At 49.6% G+C, this 23,724-nt stretch overlaps 1 protein-coding gene across 1 annotated transcript in view; it reads right to left on the bottom strand.

The window, feature by feature from the left end:
• Window positions 1–422: 422 nt before the first annotated feature.
• PLEKHA6 (pleckstrin homology domain containing A6) overlaps window positions 423–23,724 on the bottom strand; it is a 45,290-nt gene continuing 21,988 nt past the window's right edge. The window contains exons 8-20 of the mRNA XM_023730268.1: window positions 19,344–19,412; window positions 18,240–18,320; window positions 17,811–17,960; window positions 16,623–16,718; window positions 14,339–14,450; window positions 13,604–13,740; window positions 10,513–10,642; window positions 10,240–10,346; window positions 7,164–7,337; window positions 6,005–6,172; window positions 5,795–5,928; window positions 5,135–5,280; window positions 423–538 (exon numbers count right to left, since the gene is read on the bottom strand). Of these exons, the coding sequence (XP_023586036.1) occupies window positions 423–538; window positions 5,135–5,280; window positions 5,795–5,928; window positions 6,005–6,172; window positions 7,164–7,337; window positions 10,240–10,346; window positions 10,513–10,642; window positions 13,604–13,740; window positions 14,339–14,450; window positions 16,623–16,718; window positions 17,811–17,960; window positions 18,240–18,320; window positions 19,344–19,412 (1,620 nt within the window). The remainder of the gene's footprint in view (window positions 539–5,134; window positions 5,281–5,794; window positions 5,929–6,004; window positions 6,173–7,163; window positions 7,338–10,239; window positions 10,347–10,512; window positions 10,643–13,603; window positions 13,741–14,338; window positions 14,451–16,622; window positions 16,719–17,810; window positions 17,961–18,239; window positions 18,321–19,343; window positions 19,413–23,724) is intronic.

Below are 23,724 nucleotides of genomic sequence, written 5' to 3'. Positions count from 1 at the left end.
TAGTAGTGGAGCAACAGCTTCTAGGGGCTTCTAAGAGCTTCTGGGGCAGGAACACCGTGTACCTTAACACATGGAAGCCGTGCTGGCCAAGAGGAGATATACGGGTGTGGTGTCAGGGACAGGCGAGGTCTCAGCTCTGTTCCCTGTCAGCTTCTGAAGAAGCATAGCCCCTTGGCATTGCAATGTCCAAGAAGCAGCCCTGCCAGCCAGCTCCAGCACAGCACTGCAGAGGGATGCTGGCGGGCTCAAGCGAATGGATGGGTGGATGAATGGACGGATGAGGACAGAGCGGCACAGGGCCACGCGAGGGTGAGGAGAGAAGCAATGCCAGATGAGGGAGTGGATGGCTCAGTGGGGGTGAGGGAAGGGGGCCCACTCCCTGGGGTGGATGAAATACAGTAGAAAAGTGCTTACGTCAGAGCTCAGACCCGCATGGTATGGCTGCTGTCGGCGTCCCGTGGGGATTCAGACGATGGGGGGTTGGCTGGTGGAGTCGGGGAGGCAGGGGAGGTGGGAGGGCTTGGGGTGGCACATTGCACTGGAAACAGAAATGAACAGGGAGTGAATAGGGGTAGGCGGGGTGGTGGTGGGGAGGCTGGGCACTCAGAGCAAGTGAGGCCCCTCCTCAGGGCCGGGGAGCAAGGCAGGGAGGCAAGCAGAGAGGAGAGCTGAGCTTGGGAACTTGCTCAAGCCGAGGGAAAGCTGTCCTCGTTCCTAGGGTGCCATGGCGGACAGCATGGACCCCAGAGAAGACCTGCTGAATCCAGGCTCTGCTAAGAACCAGCGTGACCGCGGGCGAGGCCCTGCCCTCCTGGGCCAACCGCTCCCTGCCCCATCCATGGAATGGGGAGCTTCACACACCTCTCAGCTATTGTGAAGATAGAAGGAGGGAGCGGCATTTACACCCGGTGATATTGCTAATGATAATGATGAATAGTGCAGTAAAATCCTACTAATCCAAATCATCAGGCCCCCATTTAATTAACAGATGGACGTGATGTGATCACCATGTGAATCAATTCCATGGAAATGGAGGCTTCAGATGTGCTCAGAGTGAATTCTGTTAACTTAGACACGGTCAGGGGCTCAATTTGAGACCCCCGTTTTCATCAATCCGGTAAAGGCAAACTTCAATCCAACCCCCGCCTCCCAGCAAATCGTTACAAGTCTTAAAGTGGTGACGTTTGAATTAACACGATTTTACTCTATTATCATTGTTATTCAGTGTTAAGAACGGCAAAGTGGAAGGACGATGAGAAGGGGAAGTGTATTGTCAGGGACAAATCGACGCACTCTCCAGGCCCTGGTGCATCCTCAGTGTTGCAGGGAGGCAGGGGGGTGGCAGAGAAGAGCCTGTCCTCAGCCAGTGACACACTGCAATTCCTCCCACAGAGCCACCCCCACCCTTGCTCCCACCCCGACCCAGACCTCACCACCCTCCCTGCCCTCTGTGCAAGACCAAGGGCCACTGCAGCTTTTGCCATCACATTTACACAGACACTCACGTGGGTACGTAGCGCACGCCGCTCTAGCATGGACTGTCTGCCTACACAGAGTGCATAGCTTGTGCATGGGATCCGGCAACACCATACCCTTACCCCCGCTGCACACAACTCAGGTGTCTCTGTGTGTGTGTGTGCACTTCCAAACCTGTGCCCTTCCACATGGCCTAACAGACGTGTAACTTTACACACAAATACATCCACAGCCGCTTTCAAAACACATTCGTCGGCATGTCCATATCCCTGGCCCAGTGGTTAGCTGTCTGGCAGCCTCAACTTCTAAAATAGTCACGAAACCAAAAACGAAGCAAGGAATGCGTCATGGCAGCCCGAGCGGATGCTACAGCATAGATGCAGCAAAGTTCTTGAGCCTTACTCACAGGGCAGGCCCTCGGAGGCCAGTGACTCTTATACACAATTCTAACAGGTGCGGACTTGCTGGGTTTCTAGCCCACAGATTAGACACAGGAAAATTAGAAGGAGAGGAATTGGGAGGCCTGCTGATGCCTATAAGAAGGCCCAACTAGAGAGAGAAGATCTTTTGTAAAAAGTAGTCATAATTACTTTAAAAGTGTTAACAGTTGGGGTACCTTTGGGATCGCTACAATTAGACCTATACCCATCAAATCCCTAAGGGCATCCCTATAACCAAACGAAATAAACAAAAAACCATATCTATTGCTGTCAAGTCGATCCCGACTCATAGCAACTCTATAGGACAGAAGAATAGTGCCGCCCCATAGGGTTTCCAAGAAGTGGCTGGTGGATTCGAACTGCTGACCTTTTGGTTAACAGCCAAACACTTAACCACTGTGCCACCAGGGCCCCAGCCCTGTAACAGGTCAGCAAAGTAAGGATATTTGTAACCATACTAAAAGAGGAAGAAAAGCTTAAATTATGTAAATATAATAACTTTATATTAGGAATAGATCCATCAATATAGTTAAAATACACTTACGCAGCAGATGTCTATTGGACCAGTGTGATATTACAATGTGTGCAATCAAAGTGCTACCATACCCGCACGCGTAAATAATCGGTTGCATGTACTCATGGACAGTCTTGAGACCGCACTCTCTCCCATTCTGCATGTATTCACACACAGATATATGTTCACAAGTATTGCAATATATATACTGTACACAACATATACATAAATATGTTTTATTGACCCCCATACTACAAAAAAAGCCCATCACACATAAATACGTGCCTTCATAAGCACTATGTCCACCCATACATTGTATACTGACATTCATATCCATCTGCACTCCAACGCCTTACCCAGTACTCATAAGTAATGGGCTTCCACAGAACGCCCATGTTGCACACATACACAAGCACACATACATACTCCTAGATTCACACTCAAGTATTCTCTCCACCCACATACGACACATTTGAATACACACCAATACAGGTGTATTTACAAACATTACCCTGTATAGACTACATGTACATGACATACATGCCACACATAGAAACTCAAAAATGCCACGTTGTCCCACACACTACATACTTGAGTTCGCACATCCCGTGCGTATTGCAAACACTGCACTGTACCTCACTGATTATAAGATCTGTGCCACACACCCACACTCCGGCACTGAACACCACATCCTGTGCCCACTGCACGCTGTCCTCACGACCTGTGCCCGGCACCCCATACACAGCGTTCTGGGCATGAACCCATGCCCACACTACATATACCCAGAACAGCCCTTGCTGGCCTGGCAGAGCTGCAGCTCTGGGAATCTGGGCCCTAGGCCGGGGGCGCTGGGGACAGTGGGCTAAGTCTGAGGTCTGGCCCTGCCACAGCCGTTTTTCAAATAGTTGGGGTTTTGGCAAAAGCCAGGTGACTGCTTGCTTTCAGTGCACAGGCCTGAAATGCAAGCCCGTGTGTATCAAGGGGGAAATCTGAGAGGCCGGGTGGATTTTGTTTTCATGGAAACTTTGGCTGGAGAACTGTAGTAGACAGAGCCAGGGGCTGGGACCGGGGCAGAGCGAGGCGTTTTTAACATAGCGTTGAGCATGTTGCCCCCTTGAAACAGGAAGTTGCCTTTTGCCCAGAGCATGTGGAATTTGATCTTTGGAAAGTTCAAGTTTATTTTGCAGCTAACCTACAGGGAGGTTCAGCAGAGGCCTCCCTGCAGCCAAACTGGATCTGCTGCCTTTGGGCCGCAGGATGGGGCTCTCTGAAGCCCATGCCTTCTCTTCCTCTCAACTCCAGCCCAGCTGATAGCCTCTCTGAAATTCCTGCGGGGCCTTTCCCGGGCCACTCATTCGACCATCCATTAAACCCTAACTGCCAGGAGGTTCTTCTTTAGAGCTCACTTATATCCCCTTCGGTTTCTGAAAACATCCATGTTTAAAATAATTAGAAAAATTACAAATGGTTCCTAGTTCTACTTCAGCTACTGTATTGCTATTTCAACTACTCCACCGCCATCACCGACACCACTACTATCACTACGGCTACAGTGGGCTAGCATTTATCGAGCACTCGCTAAGTGCCAGGCACGGTGCTAGGTGCTGAACACACACAGTTTCTGGTCCTCATGCCACCAGACATGGAGGCAGGTCTTTTGATCTGAATTTTACAGATGAGGAGATGGAGCCTCAGAGAGCCAGGATGTGAACCCTCATCTACCTGATTCCATAATCACCAACACGGAAGACCATCCCTCCCACTGTGTCCCTACCCACAGTTCTTATCAGCCTGTGGCCTGACTCTTGCCTGGGCACACCTGTAACTCTTGCCTGCATACACGTCTGTCTCCTCTACCAAAGTCATCATGGCTTCCTCCAGGGTCATCCCTCCTGACTGTGGTCTTCAAAGCCTCAATCCCACTCTACCTCTTGATCCTTACCACCGTTTCTCTTTCTGATGAGGAATATTCAGTCTCCCAGGCCCCATGGCTTAACCCTGTCTTTCCACTTCCTCTAGCCCTCCCATTCACATACAATCTTTCGTTCTTCAGAGTCCAATGACATTCTCACCTATTCCGGAATGATAATTCACACTGAGTGGAAGTTAATCCTGTTGACTTCGACCCCATCGGGGTCTACTCAGAACCACTAGTTTTTGAATCAGTGTGAAGTCCGTTCCTCATACTCTGTTTTCTTCACAGAAAAGTGGGTTTGGGTCAGCAGCCAAGGTGGTGATTGTATTACACATAACTCTGGTTGCCTGCACTGCCTTCTCTTTTTATTCTTCCTATTTACTTGCAGCAAGAACAGGAAGTAAAAAGATATGCCCGCCTTTTCTCCACAATCGGTCAATGTTTTTACTTATCTTCCCCAAATCAAGCTCAGTTATCACCTCTTCTCTGTGCCTTTCCCTGACCTGCCCAGGCAAGATGGCTCCTTGCATGGCCTCTGGCCAATTCCTCCACAAAGCATCTGTGAGGACGACCATAGCTCTGAGCGCCTGGATGTCAGCAACTCTGGACCCTCTGCATCCCCCTGAGCCTAGCACAGTGCCTGGTGCTCAATAAAAGATCATCCTGACCGGGAGGAACATAGTCCTGGCCCTGCACCTCTCTGTCCCTGCCCCCCTCTCAGCGCTGTGTTTCCTCCCCTACACCTGGTCAGCCGGCCTCCCTGGCGGAGCGAGGCCCAGCCCCTCTCACCAGACAGCATGCGGCCCCTGCGGGAGGCCTCGGTCGCCAGGGCGCAGGAGATTTCAATCCGCTTCTCCTGCTCCTGCAGCTGGCTCTCTGAGTCCTGGGGTACGTCCACAGAGTCCCCCTCGCCGATGGGCACCACGTTCTGCATACTGAAGAGGCACAGACACATAGACATGGAGGGAGGGACGGGATGGTCCAATTGGCTTGGGGGCCTGCAGACTGAGGTCGGCGGGGAGGGCCGGGGCCTGTGACTGTGCAGCCTCTGGTTCCCGGTAAGGCTGTCCCCAGGTGAGTGGGACCCGGCAAAACACATGCTGGGACCCCTACCCTCAGCATTGTCAAATGAATTAAGAGGTTCACGTGAACATGTAGGCAGCCTTGAAGGGGAAAGAAGTCAGCAGAGGGCAGCCCACCAGGTTTGCTGTGATGTTACTGTGCGCGTGGCACAGCAGGTCTTGTTGGCACCAAATGGCAGCATCACCCCTGCCAGATGTGTGGGCCCAGCCTGCTGACTCGAGCCACTGCCTCAATCTGTTCTCCCCTGGGGAGGCTCAATGCCCCAGTGACAGGGGTCAGGGGTACTGGATTCAGTAGCACTAATGCCCCAGGCATCCTAGGTACCAGGGTGGGCAGAGGAAATGGAGGGCCACCTAGGCCTGTTACCTGGATTTGGCAATGAGTGTCTTGATCCTCTCCACCTTCTTCTGCTTCTCTTTCAACTCCTCGGGGCTCAGGGGTGTGTCAGGCTCCAGGTCAATGTACCGTTCGGGGATGAGGACTTTGTCTGGGGTGGAGAGCTGTGGAGGGACTGAGGTCACCACTCGCATCCGTACCTGAGTTTCTCCCCCTGCTCCCCTCCTGGACTCCATTCACCTCCTTATTGATGTCGACATCATAGTGCTGGGGCTCCAGCTCCATCTTGCGAAGCCGGGCAATCTCCTCCCGTGGTGTCTCGTAGGCCTGCCCACCAGGCTCCTCTGCCCGCAGGGCTGCCTCCAGGTTAGAGATGTCCACCTCATGGATGCTGCGGTGACGGCGCACCTAGGGGACAGCACTGTCAGGATCACTCAGGGCCTTTATCCCCACTGCCAGCAGTACCTTCACTGTTACCCATAGCACCAGGCAGCCCTAACCATGCCTGTGTCATCACTGTCCCTGCACCAGCACACCCAACCTGGCCACCACGCCACTGCCCCCGACTGCTGAGCTATCCTCCTTCCATCCTGCTTATCCAAAGCGTGCCCAACTTCAAAGCCCCAGAGGCAAACATCTCATCAATATCTCTTATCAATACTTGTCACTCTCCATGGAGCTACATCGTGCATTCACATTCTGAGCCATATATTTTAGGTAGTTGAATCACTTTGTATTGTATTGATCTCCAATTGTTTCTTATTATAGAAGTTCCAATCTGCCAACTAGAATGTGAACTTTTTGGGGGTAGAACTTAGGAGTTATAATTTTTCTGCATTTTTGAAATTCAGTGGAAAGAAAAATGAGGCAGATGCCTTGGGCTATTCCTAGCTCTGTCACTTAATAGCTGTGCGGCCTAGAATCATTTAATTTCTCTTGACTTTGTTTTCTCAGAACAGGGATAGTAATTCTTGACGCAATGTTGCTGAAAGCATTAAACAAGATAACATGAAAGGGGTTTGTAGCTGCCTTGCACCATGCAATAGTGAGTATGCCCAGCCCAATGCTAAGCACAGGACACTCTAGAAATACTTATAAAGGATGGCTATTTCTGGGTGGTAGATTTTATACTATTCTCTATTAACTGGGTTTTTAACAATTCATCTCAACAAAAATAATCATCACTCTGTTTTGTGAGTTATTTTTCTTTAAACAGAAACAAGGAAACACTTGTTGAAATAATTCTCCTTCCCAGTGGTGAGAACCCTCCCCCAGTTCTCCCAGGTACCCAGTGTCCCTTCCCTCTCAAACCTCCCTGACCCAGGCAGGCTGTGCCCTGGGAGTGGGCAGTGTTGGCAGATGCCAATCCCACTTCTATGAGTGGCTGGGAGGACCATACCACTTTGTAGGTGGGCCGGGCGCTGGTGTCAGGGGCCGGGCTGGCCGGAAGCTGCAGGCTCCTTCGCTTCTCCTTCATGGAGCCACTCTGGTGCCGCCGCATGCGGTCAATCTGCTCCTCCACACTCATCTTGACCTTCCCTTCGCCAGGGAACACAGCACTCTTGGGGCGCTCCTGCTGCAGTGAGAGAGTGGGGCTCTGACAGGCGCCTCAGCCCCCACCCAGCTTTTCCATCTGCCGTACTCCGTTAAAATTTCCCTTCTATGGGAAGCCTACCTATAACGGGTTGAATAGTGGCCCCCAAAAGATATGTCCAAGTCCTAACCCTCAGTGCTTGTAAATGTGACTTTATTTGGAAATAGGGTCTTTGTAGATGTAATTAAGTTAAGGAATTCAAGATGAGATCATCTGGATTAGGGTGGGTCCTAAATCCAATGATGGGTGTTCTTGTAAGAGGCAGAAAAGGAGAAGACAACACAGGGAAGAAGGCATGTGAAGATAGAGGCAGAGATTAGTGTGATGTGTCTACGTGTCAAGGAACACCAAGGATTGCCAACAACCACCAGAAGCTAGGAGAGGGGTATGGAACAGATTCTCCTTCTGAGCCTCAAGAAGGAACCAACTGTGCTGACACTTTTATTTTTGGACTCCTGGCCTCCACAACTGTTAGAGAATAAATTTCTGTTTTTTTTAAGCCGCTCAGTTTAATTTGTTAAATTTTTAATTTGTTATGGCAGCTTTAGGAAACTAATACAGATTTTGGTACTGGGAAGTGAGGTGCTGATGCAACACCTAAAAATGTGAAAAATGGCTTTGGAATTGGGTTGTAGGTAGATGCTGGAAGAATTTTGAGGCATATGATTGAAAAAGCCTAGATTGCCTTGAAGAGACAGTTGGTAGAAATATGAATGTTAAAGGCAATTCTGGTGAGGGCTCAGGAGGAAGTGAAAAGCAAAGTAGAAAAAGTTTATCATCTTAGAGAATACATATATTGTTAGGAACAGAATACTGGTAGAAATATGAATGTTAAAGGTGCTTCTGGTGATGTCTCAGAAGGAACTGAGGAACATGTTATTGGAAACTGGAAGAAAGGCAATCCTTGTTATAAAGTGGCAGAAACTAGGTTGAATTATGTTCTACTGTTGAGTGGAAAGCAGAACTTATAAGTGATGAAGTTGGATATTTAGCTAAGGAGATTTCCAAGCAAAGTGTTAATGGTGCAGCGCAGTTTCTCCTTGCTGCTTATAGTAAAACGTGAGAGGAAAGAGGTAAATTGAGGAAGAAACTGTTAAGCAAAAAAGAACCAGTATTTGATTTTGAGAGTTTCTCAGACTATCCAGATTGCAAAGAATGCTAAAATCAGGAAATTCACTGTGGAGAAAGTGTGCCCTGGAGAGAAAGCCAAGGGTGTATCTGGACAACCTTTTGCTGAAGAGATTATGTGTGTGACTTATAGATCCAATCAACCATCTCAGCAGAAGCCAGGAATAGAGATGGGGTTATCCAGCAAGGATCTGTGGAGAACCCTCTTGTCTAATGGCATGGATCCCCTTGACATACACAGGAGACCCACAAGGTTTTTGATGACATTATATCAGCAAAAACACTGCCAGCCTGGACTCAAAGAAACACATGGCATGAAATCACAAAAAGAGGTTGGACTTCTGAGATTCTATAGGCAGGAAATGGGCTAATAGAGCAAGTCAGCTGCAAACATGTGGTATGTTTCCAGAAATGAAAAAAAAAAAAAAATGATTCTGAGGGCAGACAGGACTACAGATGCAGAGGTAGAGGCCAGAGGTGGGGGCTGATGGAGCCTCCATGGGCCCAGAGGGCAGAGCCTCCACAGGACCAGAGAGCAGAGGAGCAAGCTATGAGTATTATTCTCAGGCCTTAAAACCTAATGGAATTTGTTCTGCTGAATTTTGAATTTGCTTGGGATTGGTGATCCCTTTATTTCTTCCAGTCTCTCCCTTTTGAAATGGGAATGTCTACCCTATGCCTGTCCCACCATTGCATTTTGTAAGCAGGCAACTTATTTTCTAGTTTCCCAGGTCCACAGATGGAAAGGAATTTTGCCCCAGGATTGATCATACCCATAGTCTCACCCATACCTGATGCAGATGATTTCGATAATAAGATTTGGGACTTTTGAAACGATGCTATTTAGATGAGATTTTAGACTTAGAGTTGCTGCTGTAATGGGTTGAGACTTTTGGAAATGTTGGAATGGGGTCAATGTGTTTTCCAAGTGGGAATGGACATTTCTTTTGGAGGGCCAGGGGGCAGACTACTGAGTGTTGAATAGTGGCCCCCAAAAGATATGTTGAAGTCCTAACCCCCACTACCTGTAAATGTGAACTTATTTGGAAATAGGGTCTTTGCAGATGTAATGAAGTTAAGAAGCTCAAGATGAGATCATCCTGGATTAGGGTGGGCCCTAAATCCAATGATGGATATCCTTATAAGAGGCAGAAAAGGATAAAACAACACAGGGAAGAAGGCATGGGAAGATAGAGGCAGAGATTGATGTGATGTGTCTATGAGCAATGGAATGCCAAGGATTGCCAGCCAACAAACACCAGAAGCTAGGAGAGGGGAATGGAACAGATTCTCCCTCAGAGCCTCCAGAAGGAACCAGCCCTGCTGACACCTTGGTTTCAGACTTCTGGCCCCCACAACTGTGTGAGAATAAATAAAACTAGGTGTTTTAGCCACCTAGTTTGTGGTGGTTACAGCAGCCATAGGAAAGTAATACACTGCCCTGAGTCAGCACATTTGACTCTGACCACTGATTTTCACTTTACTCCCTCCTTTGTAAGTCATCCACTGGCACACTATAAATATGTTATATGTCTTTGTATCTTTACTATGCATGCTTTCCTTGTTCCTTGACAAGTCTTCCTGAAGGAGAACTCCTCTGGTGGGGCTATTGCCCCTCCTCCTGCTTGTTCTACCTTTCTCCCCCAGCCCTAGGTTCCTTGAACAGTAGTGACAGATGGGGAGACACAGGCCCCTGGGCACCCAGCCCTGCTCAAGCCCACGCAAGCTCTCAGAGCCTCGGATAGGTACTTACCCGGGAGGCTAGTCCATTGGTGAGCCCATTGGCACTCCTTCTCACCACTGTTTTTGGGATTACCTCTTCATCAGTGGGTGACTTTGTTCGAGGGGGAACAATGCCAACTGCACGGAGACAGAAGAGGCTGCTTTTCAGAGAGAGGCTCAGTCCTGCCCCCATGGAGATTAAAGGCCAGGGTAGGTAGGCACTCTCTTTGGGTGCAAATGAGCACCCGGGGCTCCTCTCTCAACCCCTAGCCCTATTTCTAGGGGTGAATGGGGTAAGAAGTACCTTTGTTGAGAGCTGCCTGCTTGTCCGCCTCCACCTCTTGCCTGGTAGGCACAAGACTGATATCTCTGGGGATGTCCAGGGGTGATGTCTGGTGAGGATCTTTTTTGCTTTGCTCAGAGTTTGCCTTGGGCTGGGAAGAGAAAATGAGAAGATGGTTGTTGCTAGAGTGGCTGTCAGGCATTTGGCCCCTGGTGATGTTTCTTTGTTTTACAGTGGTTGAAGCTCAAACCCTTGAAGACACAGGGTACAGGGAAACTCTACGTGTTCCAGCGGGGAAGTGGGTGGGGATACACTGAAGCCTACCACCCACATCACTTTAAGCTGGCCAGTGCTGGGCCATCTAGGGGAATAAGGTTTCAAGGCCCATGAAAAAGTCCGTTCAACCCAACCAGTTCTCTTAGCAACCACTGGGAAACACAGAGTTGCCATCAGCCAGAGTCAAGGAATGGCCAGTGGAGGGGGCTCCAAGCCCAAGGGTCTCTGAGTCTGTCAGGATTCCACACAAGACTTGAGCAAAGAGAACCCAATGGGCCTTGGTACCAGAATTTTAGGGTGGGGGGTAAGGAAAAGGGCATTCAGATCCATGGGACCAGAAGAGACCTCAGGCATCATCTAAACTATGGCCTCCCATTGTACAGTTGAGTAATTTAAGTCTCAATGAGGAGAATGCAGTAGAAAGAAGGCTAGGCCAGAGGTCACAAACTTCAGTTCTAGCCCAACTAGAGAGGACAGGTGAGTCTGTAAAGTCAGGGTAACATTACCTGCTTTACCCACCTCATCTGGTAAACCCTCAAGGGTTATCCATATTATCAGTAGCTAGTCTAGATGAGAATCTAGGTCTCCCAATTTTAGGCACAGGACTCTTTCTACTCACTAGGTAACCTCTTCCAAGCCTAACTGCACATCTCTCCTGGATCCTGGCTAGGGATCCAGGCAAGAGAAAGAACCATAATAGGGGAGAAAAGAGCCTATATCCTAATACTCCAGGGGCTCGTGAGACCCAAAGCGGATGTGAGGCAAGGCAGAGACAGAGAGAAAGAATAAAGGAGGACTGAGGTCAGAGGTGGGTAAGACATAGGAAGGGATTGGAATGGCACCGGTGGGGATCATTCCATTTCCATTGGCTGGTCATGCTGGCAGAGGTGGGGCATACCACTACCACCCACAACCTCTGGCTGCCCATGAGTCACCTACAACCATTGGCTGCCCATCACCCACAACCGTTGGCTGCATACCACTCACAACCATTGGCTGCCCATGAGTAGGGCAGCAGCTCATTTTCCTATTGTCCACAGAAAGCAAAAAGGAGAAGGAGAACCTGTGTGGCTGTCTCAACCATCCCACCCCTTATTGCTGGGTCCAGCTGGGGAAAATAATATTCGAATGGGGAAAATGACTCCTTTACTCTAGTACCCTGCCTTGGCCCCAGACTAGCCCTTTGCCCATCCCTCTGCCCCCACCCTCCAGGAACCAAGGGTGCTGGGTACCTGACCCCTGGCTGTCTCGCCACTGCGGTGCCAGGAAGGGGAGTTGGGGTATGGCCAGAAACGGCTCTCGTTAGGGAGTGGAGGGACGGTTGGAGGAGACTCCAGGGGGACGTAGGCTTTGGGGAGGGGAGGCCGAGGCGGGCCAGATTCCTGAGGCAGAGAGAAGCCAGAGCATTAGGAGGAACAAGAGCAGCCACTGTGAGAGCAGGAGAAAAGAACGTTAGCAGGAGGCAGACAACAACATGGCTGCAAACTGGGAGTGGGTCTCTGGGACCACCCACCCTGGGCCTGGAGGGAGCTTCAGCCCCAGAGCTAGCTCTCCACCTGGCCTTCAAGGCCCTCCTCAGTTGAGACCCCCCACCTGTCTACTGTTCCTCATTGCTCCCCAATACAGATTTCTCCAGAGTGTTCCCTCATTTTCTCACCATCATGCTGGGCATATTCCTACCCCTGTGCCTTTGCTCCCACAATCCCTCCTGCCTGCAATGCCTTTCCCTTGTTCCTCTACAATCCAAATTCTGTATTTTTTTAAATTTTTTATTGTTGTAAAAATATACACAACATTTGCCGATTCAACATTTTTCAGGTGTACAATTTAGTGATACATTAATCATGTTGTGCAACCATCACCCATAATCATTGCCAAATTTCCCATCATCATAAACAGAAACTCATTGCTTTCTAGACAATGACCCACCCCTTCCCGTCCTCCCACCTCTGGTAACCACTAATAAACTTTGGTCTCCAGATATTTGCCTATTCTTGTTATCTCACATGACTGAGATTACACAATATTTGTCCTTCTGTGTCAAACTTATTTTATTCAACATAATGTTTTCAAGGTTCATCCATGTTGTGGCATGCACCAGGACTTCATTTCTCTTTATGGCTGGGCAGTATTCCATTGTATGGATATGCCATATTTTGTTTATCCATTCATCCTTGGATGGACATTTAGGTTGTTTCCACCTTTTGGCTACTGTGAATGTGCTGCAGTGAATACTCTCCAAAGTGTTACTGGCCCAGTTTAAGTTACAGCCTCCTTTCCTAGTCAGTGATCCACACCCCCTTTGAAACATCAGAGTATTTACAGTCTGAACCATATGGTTCAATACTGGACATACACCATCATGTTCTACAGGCTGGTTGTTTACTGTGATTGTATCTTGATTCCCCACTGGATTCTGGGCTCTTTGAGTGAGAGGCTGGTGGCGTGTGTATCTTTCTGAAAGGGCCTCGTGCCATCTCTTACCCATAGTGGAGCCTCTGTAAATAATTGCTGGTTGACTAACTAAGAACCTGCTCCTCCCTACAGACCCTCAACCCTCTCACCCTCTGGAAAAATCCTAGCTTTAAGTTCCTATTAAGTGTTTGGTATCTTTGCTTCCTGGTGCCCAGGAAGACACTTCCCTGAGAGGATGCTAAAGAAGACAGATGGAGATGAGATCAGAAAAGGGGAGATCTGGGGGGAAGGTCACAAAACTGGGAGTGAGAATGACTACTTTAAACAAAGCTAAAGCACTCGGCCTGGTGTTGTTTCAGGCAAAGGAGGCCCTGGGCCCTGCCCTCCCCCACCTACCTTCTACTCCATCTTCTCAGCTTACCTCATTGGATCCGGGCTTGGTGGGGGACCCCTGAGAGCCAGACACCAGTGAAAAGGGGCTCAGGGGGCTGGTGAGGCTGGCGGAGCTGAGAGGGCTGGCTGGGCTGTTGGAGCTGTAAGTGGCTGAGGGGCCACCTCCTTGGGAGAAACAGAAAACAGAAGAGGGGAGAGCTGAGGGAGGAGTAGGGGTGTGGCCTGGTGTGAGGACGAGCACTACAGGGGGAGGAAAGAATCAGACCCAGGGATATGGGAAGGAGGATTTAGTGTCTCAGATCCCCCAGGTCTACTGGAGGACATATTGCAGGTGCAGGGGTCACAGGCTGGCTGTTGAGAGGTGTGCTGGGCAGGGAAAGATGGTGGATGGACATGACACTGTTGCCTCTGAGGTGTTAAGGAAAGCCAGCCTGAGGTTGCAGGCCTCAAGGAAGACACTAAGATAGTGATCACCCATCACCAGTGGGCCTGTGCGCTTGGGGGCCCAGGTGCTCTTTGACCTTTTCTGGGGAGGAAGGTAGAGCATCAAGGTCAACAGTGTTTCTGAGTGGTCTATCTAGTCTGTCTGTGGGAGAGGACAGATAAGGGAGAATCCTACCTACCATCCTGGGACCCAGAGAAGATTCTGGAGTCCTGAGAAGGCCTCACTGGCTCTGAGCAGTGTGAGCGCCTAGAAAGGGGTCAGCTGGTGGGTGTGGGGTGGAGGCCAGGACCCCCGGAGGCTGGCTGAGGAGCCACCCACCTCTGTGCTTGGCCGTGTCTGTGCCCCGGGATGGGTTATTCTTCCTCAGCCCCTCCATCACGTCCTGGATCCTCCAGATCTCCTTCTGGATTTGCCGGTTGAGCACCTCATTCTGGAACAGCCAAGGAGCAAGTCAAAGAAAGGCGCTGCCACCGAGTGTCCCAATCTTGTCTCCTTAGCAGGGAGCTTGGGCGTCTCTGGACCCACGTCCCTTTGGACCAGCAGTAGGCAGGAGCACACACGCAGACACACTCACAACACACACATATACATGCATACACACTCACATAATATACACACATATACATTCACACACTCACATAATATACACATATATACACTCACACACATACACACACTCAACACATATACACACATACACACTCACATAATATACACACATATACATTCACACACTCACATAATATACACATATATACACTCACACACATACACACACTCAACACATATACACACATACGCACTCACATAATATACACACAGTCACATACATATACACACATACATACACACTCACGGCATACACATATACAATATACGCACATACACACATACACTCACGATACACACATATACACTCATACATATACACACACTCACAACACACACATACACAACACACACACATACACATACATATACACACATAGCACACATACACACAGCACACACATATATAATACACACACATACATACACACATACACATATGCACTCACACACAACACACACACACATACACACTCATACATATACACACATAGCCCACATACACTCACACACACAGCACACACATATACAGTAAACATACATACACTCACACACACATACACACATTCACACACACACTCCTTGCCAGGGCACTCATCTTTCTCATGGGCAGCCTCTGCTTCTTGGGCTTCTACCAAACAGTATTCCAGTTGCCAGAGGAGGGGGCTGTGCTATTACAGTAAAGAGCCCCTGAGATAAAAACAGGGCCTCAGAACTAAGAGAGAGTGCGGATGTCCTTCTGAGTCCCCCCAGGGAACATCAGGGTGGTCTCAGCGTGAAGGCCCCTCTCAGTGGACTTTAGGGCGGCCTATTGTCCAGGGGGCGAGAGCTTCCAGTTTACTGTCTTCTTCCACATCCAAACAGCCCTTTTGCAATACCCACACCCACTGCATAGTCATGAATTATATCCAATCACAGTTTATATTCTGAGAAATAATAAGTACCATTTATTTAGCATCGCTGTGTGCCCAGCACTGTGCTAAGTGCTCTGCACACAGTATCTCACTGAGGCTGTGTGTCAACTCTACCAGACAAGAGCTGCAGTTAACACCATGGGAGAGATGAAAAGGAGACTCCTGCCTGAGACCATATATTTCATGAGTAGCGTGACCACTTTTGAATCTGGGTCTATTTGACTCAAAATCTGCTGCTCTTCACCACAATGTTTTCCTACCTCCTGGAATATTTGTTTCAAGTGAGGCTTGGCCACAGAACATGGCGGTATTCATACTTTCAATTCCCCTTACCACTGCAAAGCTGGGGTAGTGAGTTTGTTACCGGGAGGGAAACAGGAGGAGAAGAGGGAAAACCAAGGTGTTAACGGCATCAGAGAGACAGGGCATGCAAAACCAGTTAGAGAAGAGGCAGGTCCTGGGTAGAGAAAAGACAGGGAAGCAAAGAACAGGAATTCCCCAAGATCAGACGTGTCCGTCCTCCTGTTTCTAACCCATCTGGAAAGGAAAGCTCTTTCCTATCTTAAAATTCCTGAATAGAGTGCTCCTGTAAGCTCATCTGGTACATTTATCTCTGTAAAACAAACAGACTCCAACTCATGGCGACCCTATATGCATGAGAGTAGAATTGCGCTTCAAGGGTTTTCAATGGCTGATTTTTCTGGAGTACATCACCAGACCTTCCTTCCAAGGCATCTCTGGGGGAACTTGAACCTCCAGCCTTTTGGTTAGTAGCCAAGAGTGTTAACGGTTTGCACTACCCTGGGACTCCATACACGTCTATACATCTAACCTAAATCCTCCATGCTTCAGCTTCAGCTCCTTCCCCTGTGACCTCACAAGAAGAGTTCCATACTATCTTCATCCTGAAACTTAAAGTCAATTTTAAGTGGTCCTCAGTCTTCTCTTCTGTCTCAGGACCAATTCCTAGTCCTAAATCTCTGAGATCTCTATGATGAGAAAGGAAGCCAGTCTGGTCTCTTTTGTGGGGCCCAGACCACATACCAACCAACCCTTACTTGCCCAGGAGCCCTCTTCACCTGGATGTCCAAATTGAGCTGCTCCCAGAGGTCATCGTGTAGGGCAGAGACCTCCGACTCGAGGTTCTCATACTCTATGGTGCTGTTTGTTAGGGCCTGCAAGGAGGAGGGGGGGTACTGAGAATACTGCCATCGCCAAAGCATCCCTCCTTGTCCTAGGAAGGGGCCCACAGCTAGGCCTGGGGAGAAGGGCCCGGAGGACAGCAGAGAGGGCCACAGGGCTGGGACACTGAGGGAGAGCCAAACACTGGCCTTACAAGAAGTACAATTGCCCGTCCTACCGTCTTTGGTGAGTAGTTGCAAACCCAAATAAAGAGAAAGCAGAGTCCTCTCCAGATACATGCACAGGCTGAAAGGGGTAATATTACCCCCACAAAAACCAGTTGCCATGGAGCTGATTCTGGTTCATGATGACTTGATGTGTGTCATGGTACAACTGTGCTCCATAAGGTTTTCAATGGCTGATTTTTTAGAAGTAGTTTGCCACGCCTTTCTTCCAAGGTACCTCTGAGAGGGCTTGAATCTCCAACCCTCCAGTTAGCAGCTCAGAGCTTTAACCATTTGCACCACCCAAGGACTCTCATACCCAGCCTGTACTCCCAAAGTCGGGGAAAAAGAGTGGGGGGCAAAAAGAAAACAGCCTGAAGGAGATGTTTGTTCTCTGGAATTGGAGACGTTTCTCCTTTCTGGGCCACGTTTCCCTGGAGCTTTCACTGCTGCCTCTTAGAGCTATTATCTGCATAACCTGTGTTGGAGAACCTGCCCTATCCCTACCAGGAAATGAGCAGGGCAGCAGCATTTCCACCAGGGACCTAGGCATCCAGGGGAGAGGACAGAAGTGGGCATCAAGGGGTTAGCGCGGCCAAGGAAATAAGTAGGCCTCGTCTTTGTGCTGTTCTGAATGCATCCAGTACGTACGTCATTTGTGGGAATAAGCCGTTTCCCCGGTGGAGACTCCATGGAAGGAGCAGGCTGGTACACTAGCTGTCTATTTGCAAGGCAGCATGGAGGTCTTTGCTGATGCCCTTCCCAGGCAGAAGCACCCTACTCTTGCCCTCAGGAAAGAATCTGGATCTGGACAGCACAGCCTGGGAAGGGGTGGGTGGCTCTCCTGGCTGGGTGCTGCCAGGGAGATGGGGGGTGGCGGGTAAAGGTGGTGGGTGGAACACAGGCTGGCTCCATGGTTACCGTGGTCGCCTGAGACAGCTCCCCCCGGATGTTGATGAGCTGGTTCTGCAGTGATTCCTTCCTGTGCAGTAGCTTCTCGGGGTAGGTGGGCTGGCTCCCAAACATCTCCAGTTCCTGGTGGGTTCCCATCAAGGCACTTTCCAGGCTCTCCTGAGAAAAGGAAAGGGGAGCAGCTGGGAGCAGCTCTGATAACTCCTTTCTGGGTTTTTTAACAGCGGAGGCCCGAGAAATCTGAGGCAGTGTAGTGGAGGTTGTCCTCACACTGGCTAAGCTTCCTAGGAGAGCTTCAGTGGTTCTGATTAAGGGCAGAACCAAAGTCGAAGGAAGGACAAAGACCTCAGCTTAGTCAGGATGGAGAGAGCAGCCCAGGACCTGCTCCAAGCCAGCACTACCCACCTGCCCCAACTCAAGACCACCCCAGGCTCTCACCTTCTCAGCTCGGAGCTGCTGCACCAGCCGGTCCTGCTCCCTCACCACCTTGTTCTGCTCACACAATTTGCCCAGCAGCTTCTGGAGTCCCAAGAGAGTAGGAGGGGAAGGAGAAAGAAAGGGATGAAGGACATGGTCTGATGGGGACCTGGAACTGTGTTGGCAGGGCCTGGCCTCTGGATACCACCTCCTTTCCCTGCTGAGAAGCCCTGGCCTTCACTTTGACCTTAGAGGACCTACTTGTCCAGGCTCTTGGGAACAGGAAGATGGGTCTCCATCTCAGAGGGGAGACTTGCCAAGGCCCCATTGGGAGGGGAGATGTGTTTAACCTCTGAGGAAATGAGTCAGGTTGTGGATCTGCCTGCTGGGCAGATTCACAACCAAGGCAGGGCCAGCGGTGATGGCGAGGCAGGTTAAGCCAAACTTCTGTTGTAGAAAGACTTGTGCTTTTCTGCATCCACATTTGTATTTGTGCCATTCCTCAAATATCCCCTTTGTCCTTCTTTACTGAGCCACGTCTCACCCTCTGGCATTTTAACTTCAAGGCCCAGGTCACACGCTACCTGTTTTGTCCCTGACCCACCAGCTCACTGGGTCTTGCTCCATGCCCTCCTGAAGAACCTTCTGTTGGTCCCATTCATTGTATATGAATCATATGCTGCCATCTGGCATCTCCCCCTATCCTGCCACTCCCTAAGGGCAGGCGCAGGACCATATTCTTCTTTCTGGTTACCTGCAAGGTCTAATGCCATGCTGGGCACAGGGTAGACTGACCGATTTATCTCCCAACAAAGTCTGTACTCCTGTTATAAGAAGATCCCACTGCTGTAGACAAGAGGGCCTAGAGCTCAGTGGAGTAACATGTGTAGCCAGTGTGGGAGGTAGGGGTGAGCAGGCGGTAGGAAAGAGAAAAGAAGGGGGCTGAGAAGGGAGTAAGCAAAATGCTGTCTTTGTGATAGGAGAGGACATGAATCAAATGTATGAGGAGCCACCAGACGAGAGAGAGAGAGATGGGCAGAGGACAAGCCCCCCGGAGGAGAGCATGGATGAGCACGACAGCAGGAGGCTGGAGTGGACAGAGGGAGCAGGGAGAGCTGCTCTTACATCTGTATCTTGCTCGTTTAACTTGTAGGTGTGGAGGCTGTCCCGGAACACTTCTGGGTACGAAGGGACCTGCAGGAACATGAGGTCGGTTACTGCAGCAGGGGCCGGAAAAGGGTGAGGGAAGAAGCGAGAGCGCTGACATCACAACCTGTACTCCCCTCTTGCCAGAGACCATGGTCCTTCATCTCCAGTGGCTTCTGTTCTACGGACCTGAGCTGAGGTAATTCTCTGTCCCCTGGCTGGAAAGCCTGGGATGTCCCGGCCAAGACGCAATCCCAATTGTCCAATTGTCCTAGGCTGGTTATGGGGATATCTCAGAGACTCTGCTCTGCACAGGCTCAGCATTCCCTCTCCCCTGAGCTCTAGAATCTACTACCAAGAGGGACTCCAGGGGTGGGTAGCTTCTGGGTGGTTTGTTGGTAACAACCATGAGAAAAACAGTTAACCCCTTGGTTGTTCTAACATGGACATGGGAGTATGGTAGGAGTGAGTGTCAGAAACATTTGAGAACTACTTCTGTAGTAGATAGAACACTAGTTAGAGCTCATGCCTAAACAGGATTGGCTAGAACCCAGAAGCATCTCTGGATCCAGCAAATGCTGCCCAGCCTTGAAGGCCCATCCCATAACCACATAACATTCTATACAACTTTGGTCCCATATCACACCCCTCATACCCTTAACCCCAACGATGACTGTCAAGAAGACAGCAAATATAAAGCAGAAGCCCTGGACATTAAAAAGCAGATTTGCAATCCCTGGCATGGCATGAGATGTTGGTGCTGACTTTTTTGATGGTTTGGGAAATGGGCCTTGGGTTTACCCATGAAAGTGAAGAATGGAGGAGACACAGTGGAATTAAGGGAGGGAGACTAGGCTTAGGCTGTCTCCAGGGGAGATGAGGCCTGCAGATGAGCGGGTTGGGTGGAGCAAGCCCCACCCCAGATGGGTTGACCCGACCATGCACAAGCAGCTTAGATGGCATTGACAGTGACCATGCTGCCAGGCAGAGGTCTTACTTGCATGAAGAGTTGGGCCCTGGGGGAAGAGTTTTCCACCATGCGGTTCACCATACTGATGAGAGTCTCGCTCTCACTCATCTGCAGCAGAGGAAGGAACGGATGATTCAAACTCAGATGCACATACATCTCCCCCCACACAGGCCTGTCTCTGCTGGTTTATAGGAGACAAGAAAGGGCTGCTCCTCCTGGAGCCTTGGCACCCTCTGTTTGAACTCGCCCATCTCTCACCCCTTGTGAACTGTCTCGGGACCAGCACTGAAGCTGCCCCCGAGGAAAGGCAGTGAATGGAGCTTCGAGGCCACCATGCCCTTGCTCACAGCACTAAAGAGGCCCCAGCCCAGTGACGTCTCCCTGCATGCTTGACTGTTGTGGGTCTCATCCACCTCGGCCAAGGTGGTCATCTCCTTGCCCCAGCTCTCATTTCTCACACTGCTTTGGTCAAAGACTGAATGGGGAGTTTGAAAGGCTGCTCTCCCACAATTTGAACTAAATGAAACAATTCAAAAAGAAAACCCAGGACCTGCTCTTTGGATGGATCTTCACAAATACATAGGTACAGGCCCCTCTCCCCAAGCCCCGCCCACCCCTTGGATCTAGAGTAGAAAGGATTGCTAAACACGGTTTCCAGAGCTGGGCTGTTAGCATCCATGACGATCTTGGATGACGCTAGGGAGCAAATAAGGAGGCCAGAACAAGCAAGCCAGATTAAAGGGACATCAGCTATCAGAACACTGCTCTCCACACACATTAGCTTTATATTTCAAGGGTTACAGGAACATGGAGGGGGAAAGACTATTTGCCAAATGAAAAAAGAAAGGAAGAGAGAAGGGGAGGGGAGAAACAGACAAGGAAGGCCAACCAAACCAACCAGAAATGCCATCATTTCCCCACACTGGCTGCAGAGTGAGAGCATCAAAAAGCAAATTGGTGATGTCCTTGGCTGTGTCCCTTTAACTCAACTGTTCTAAAGGGGAAGGCAGCAGAAGACAGAAGGGGTGTGTAGGGAACATCTTTTGAGAGGGGAAGTGAGTGAGGGAAGAGAGGACGGGGCATCTTGGGGAAGACCTTGCAGGGGTCACAGGTAGGGGGCTCCCCATGTTCTCAGCCATTATTGACCCAATCTTGGTTGGCCCCACGCCGTCCGCTTTCTTCCTCTTATCCCTTTTAGGCAGTAGCCCAAACACAGCCTTGCTTCCACGTACTGTACACAAGGCCCGGGGCATCCACCTACCCTCATCTGCAGGGCCCGCAGCATTTTTAAGGGCTTTTGCAGGGTCTGACTGGTCTACCTCTTAAAGCAGTTGTTTTTCCTATGGTATAAATTTTGACTGAAATAGCTTTCAAAAGAGCAGTTGTAACATGAGGTTGAGTCTTTGTAAAAGAGTTAAAAGTTAACAAGACATCAACCACATTCTCCATAAGGATCCACACTCAACTTTATTTCTAGTTTCTTGGAGTGCATGTGTGCACGCGTGAGCGTGTGTGTGGTTGTGTTTATTGTATGGGTGTTTGGCATGTGTGTACATGTGTGAATGTATATAGTGTGGTGTATGGCATACGTGTGTGTGTGTATGTTTATGTCTGCTGCCTGTGTCTCATGGCCATGCCCTGTGTGTGGTGTGTTTGGATTGTGAGTGTGAGTGTATGTGTGTGTGGTGTGTATGGAGGGGGGTACATGTGTATACAGAGGAAGGAACAAGGCAGATCTACCAACCCACTAGGCTCTGAGAAGACAAGGGAGGCCAGGCTCTTTCTGGGCACCCACTGATCTCATTCCTTTCTAAACCAGTGGATCCCAAGCAATCAAGGTCAGGAATGTTCTCACCCTGGTCTACTCCCACCCACACTGTGGCTTTGGGGATCTCTCAGCCCACAAGGGCCTTGCCTCTAAGAAGACTGCCCTGTGCCACCTCTTAGTTCTCCAAAATGTTAGAGAAAATATGTGAGAAAGCATCTAACTCAGTGCTCTATACATAGTAAGTGATGCTCAGTTAATACTTGGAGTTTTGGAAGAAAAAATATAATAGCAGCCATCACCACTCCTCCACCAAGGCCTGACAAGTGTTCTCATATACATTCTCACTTGATTCTTCCAAGAACCCTGTGAAGTAGAAAGGGCAGGTTCTACCATGTCCATTTTATGATTGAGACTACAAAGGCCCAGAGAGACTACCTGACATTTCCAAGGTTGTTTTTTGTTTTTTGTTTTTTTAAATGTCCCTGTAAATGGCAGAGCAGGAACTAGAGTGCAGTATTCTGACTATGCAGTCTAGATTCTTCTCATCACACCAAACTACCTTTTAAGATATTACCCTTTATCTAGGAGGAGGTCCTTCAAAAGGTTATTTCTGAAGTCCCCGGACTAATGGCCCAGCCCCTCTTTGAGGACAAAAGCCCCCAGGAAGGAACCCCTCTGTCTTCATTGAATGTTTGGACAGCAGGCATGGTGGACGGAATAGACAGCCAGCCAGAGGCCTGGGTGGTGTAAACAGTTAAAGCTCTAAACTACTGACTGAAAGAGGTTCAAGTCTACCCAGAGGTACCTTGGAAGAAAGGCCTGGTGATCTACTTCCAACAAACCAGCTATTAAAAACTCTATGGAGCACAATTCTACTCTGATGTACATGGGGTCACCATGAGCTGGAGTCAACTCCATGGCAACGGGTTTGGTTTTGGTTTTTTAGAAAGCCAGCCACACAGGTCACAGTGAGGAAAACCTGCCCAGGGGCCTGCAGGTGGATGGGACCGAGCCCTGCCCCTCACCACTCCAAGGCACTGCAGACCTTGCTTCCTGCTGGGATTATCTAGTGCTTTCCATGCTTGCTCTGGGCTGCCATCCTGAGCTGAGTCCCCACATGGGCTGGAATGCTCACGGCATGAGCACCAAGTGCTGCTTCTGGAACTCCAGTGAAGGCCGTTGAGGGCCTTGCTGATTAAAATACAGCTATCCAGTGCTTCCCAGTGTCCCTGGTCTTCTACACAGGTGATGTCATTTAGACACTGAGGCCCAGTGGGGGTGATGGGGCACATGGCGTGTGACTACAAGAACCAACAGTCACAGCTACATCCTCTGATTTCACGTTTATGGTTCTTTCTACAACTTTTGAAAGAACTCCTGATGAGGTCCAGCCCCAGTTTCTTCACATGTGAGATAGTTCCTCAGCTGTAAGATGGGTCAAGAGCTCGGGCTCTAGAGTCACCTTCCAGGCTCTGCCATTTTCTAGCTAAGAGTCCTTCCCAGGTCACTTAGCCTCCCTATGCCGTAGCTTCCTCAGCTGTACCCCGGGGGTAACAACAGCGATCTCCCTTGAAGGGTCGTTACAAAGGTTAAACGAGTTAGAATCTGTGAAGTGCTTAGAA

The sequence above is a fragment of the Trichechus manatus genome, unplaced genomic scaffold (assembly GCF_000243295.1).
Source record: "Trichechus manatus latirostris isolate Lorelei unplaced genomic scaffold, TriManLat1.0 scaffold00035, whole genome shotgun sequence".
NCBI classification, from domain to species: domain Eukaryota; kingdom Metazoa; phylum Chordata; class Mammalia; order Sirenia; family Trichechidae; genus Trichechus; species Trichechus manatus.
This window is presented reverse-complemented; position numbering and strand designations above follow the sequence as displayed.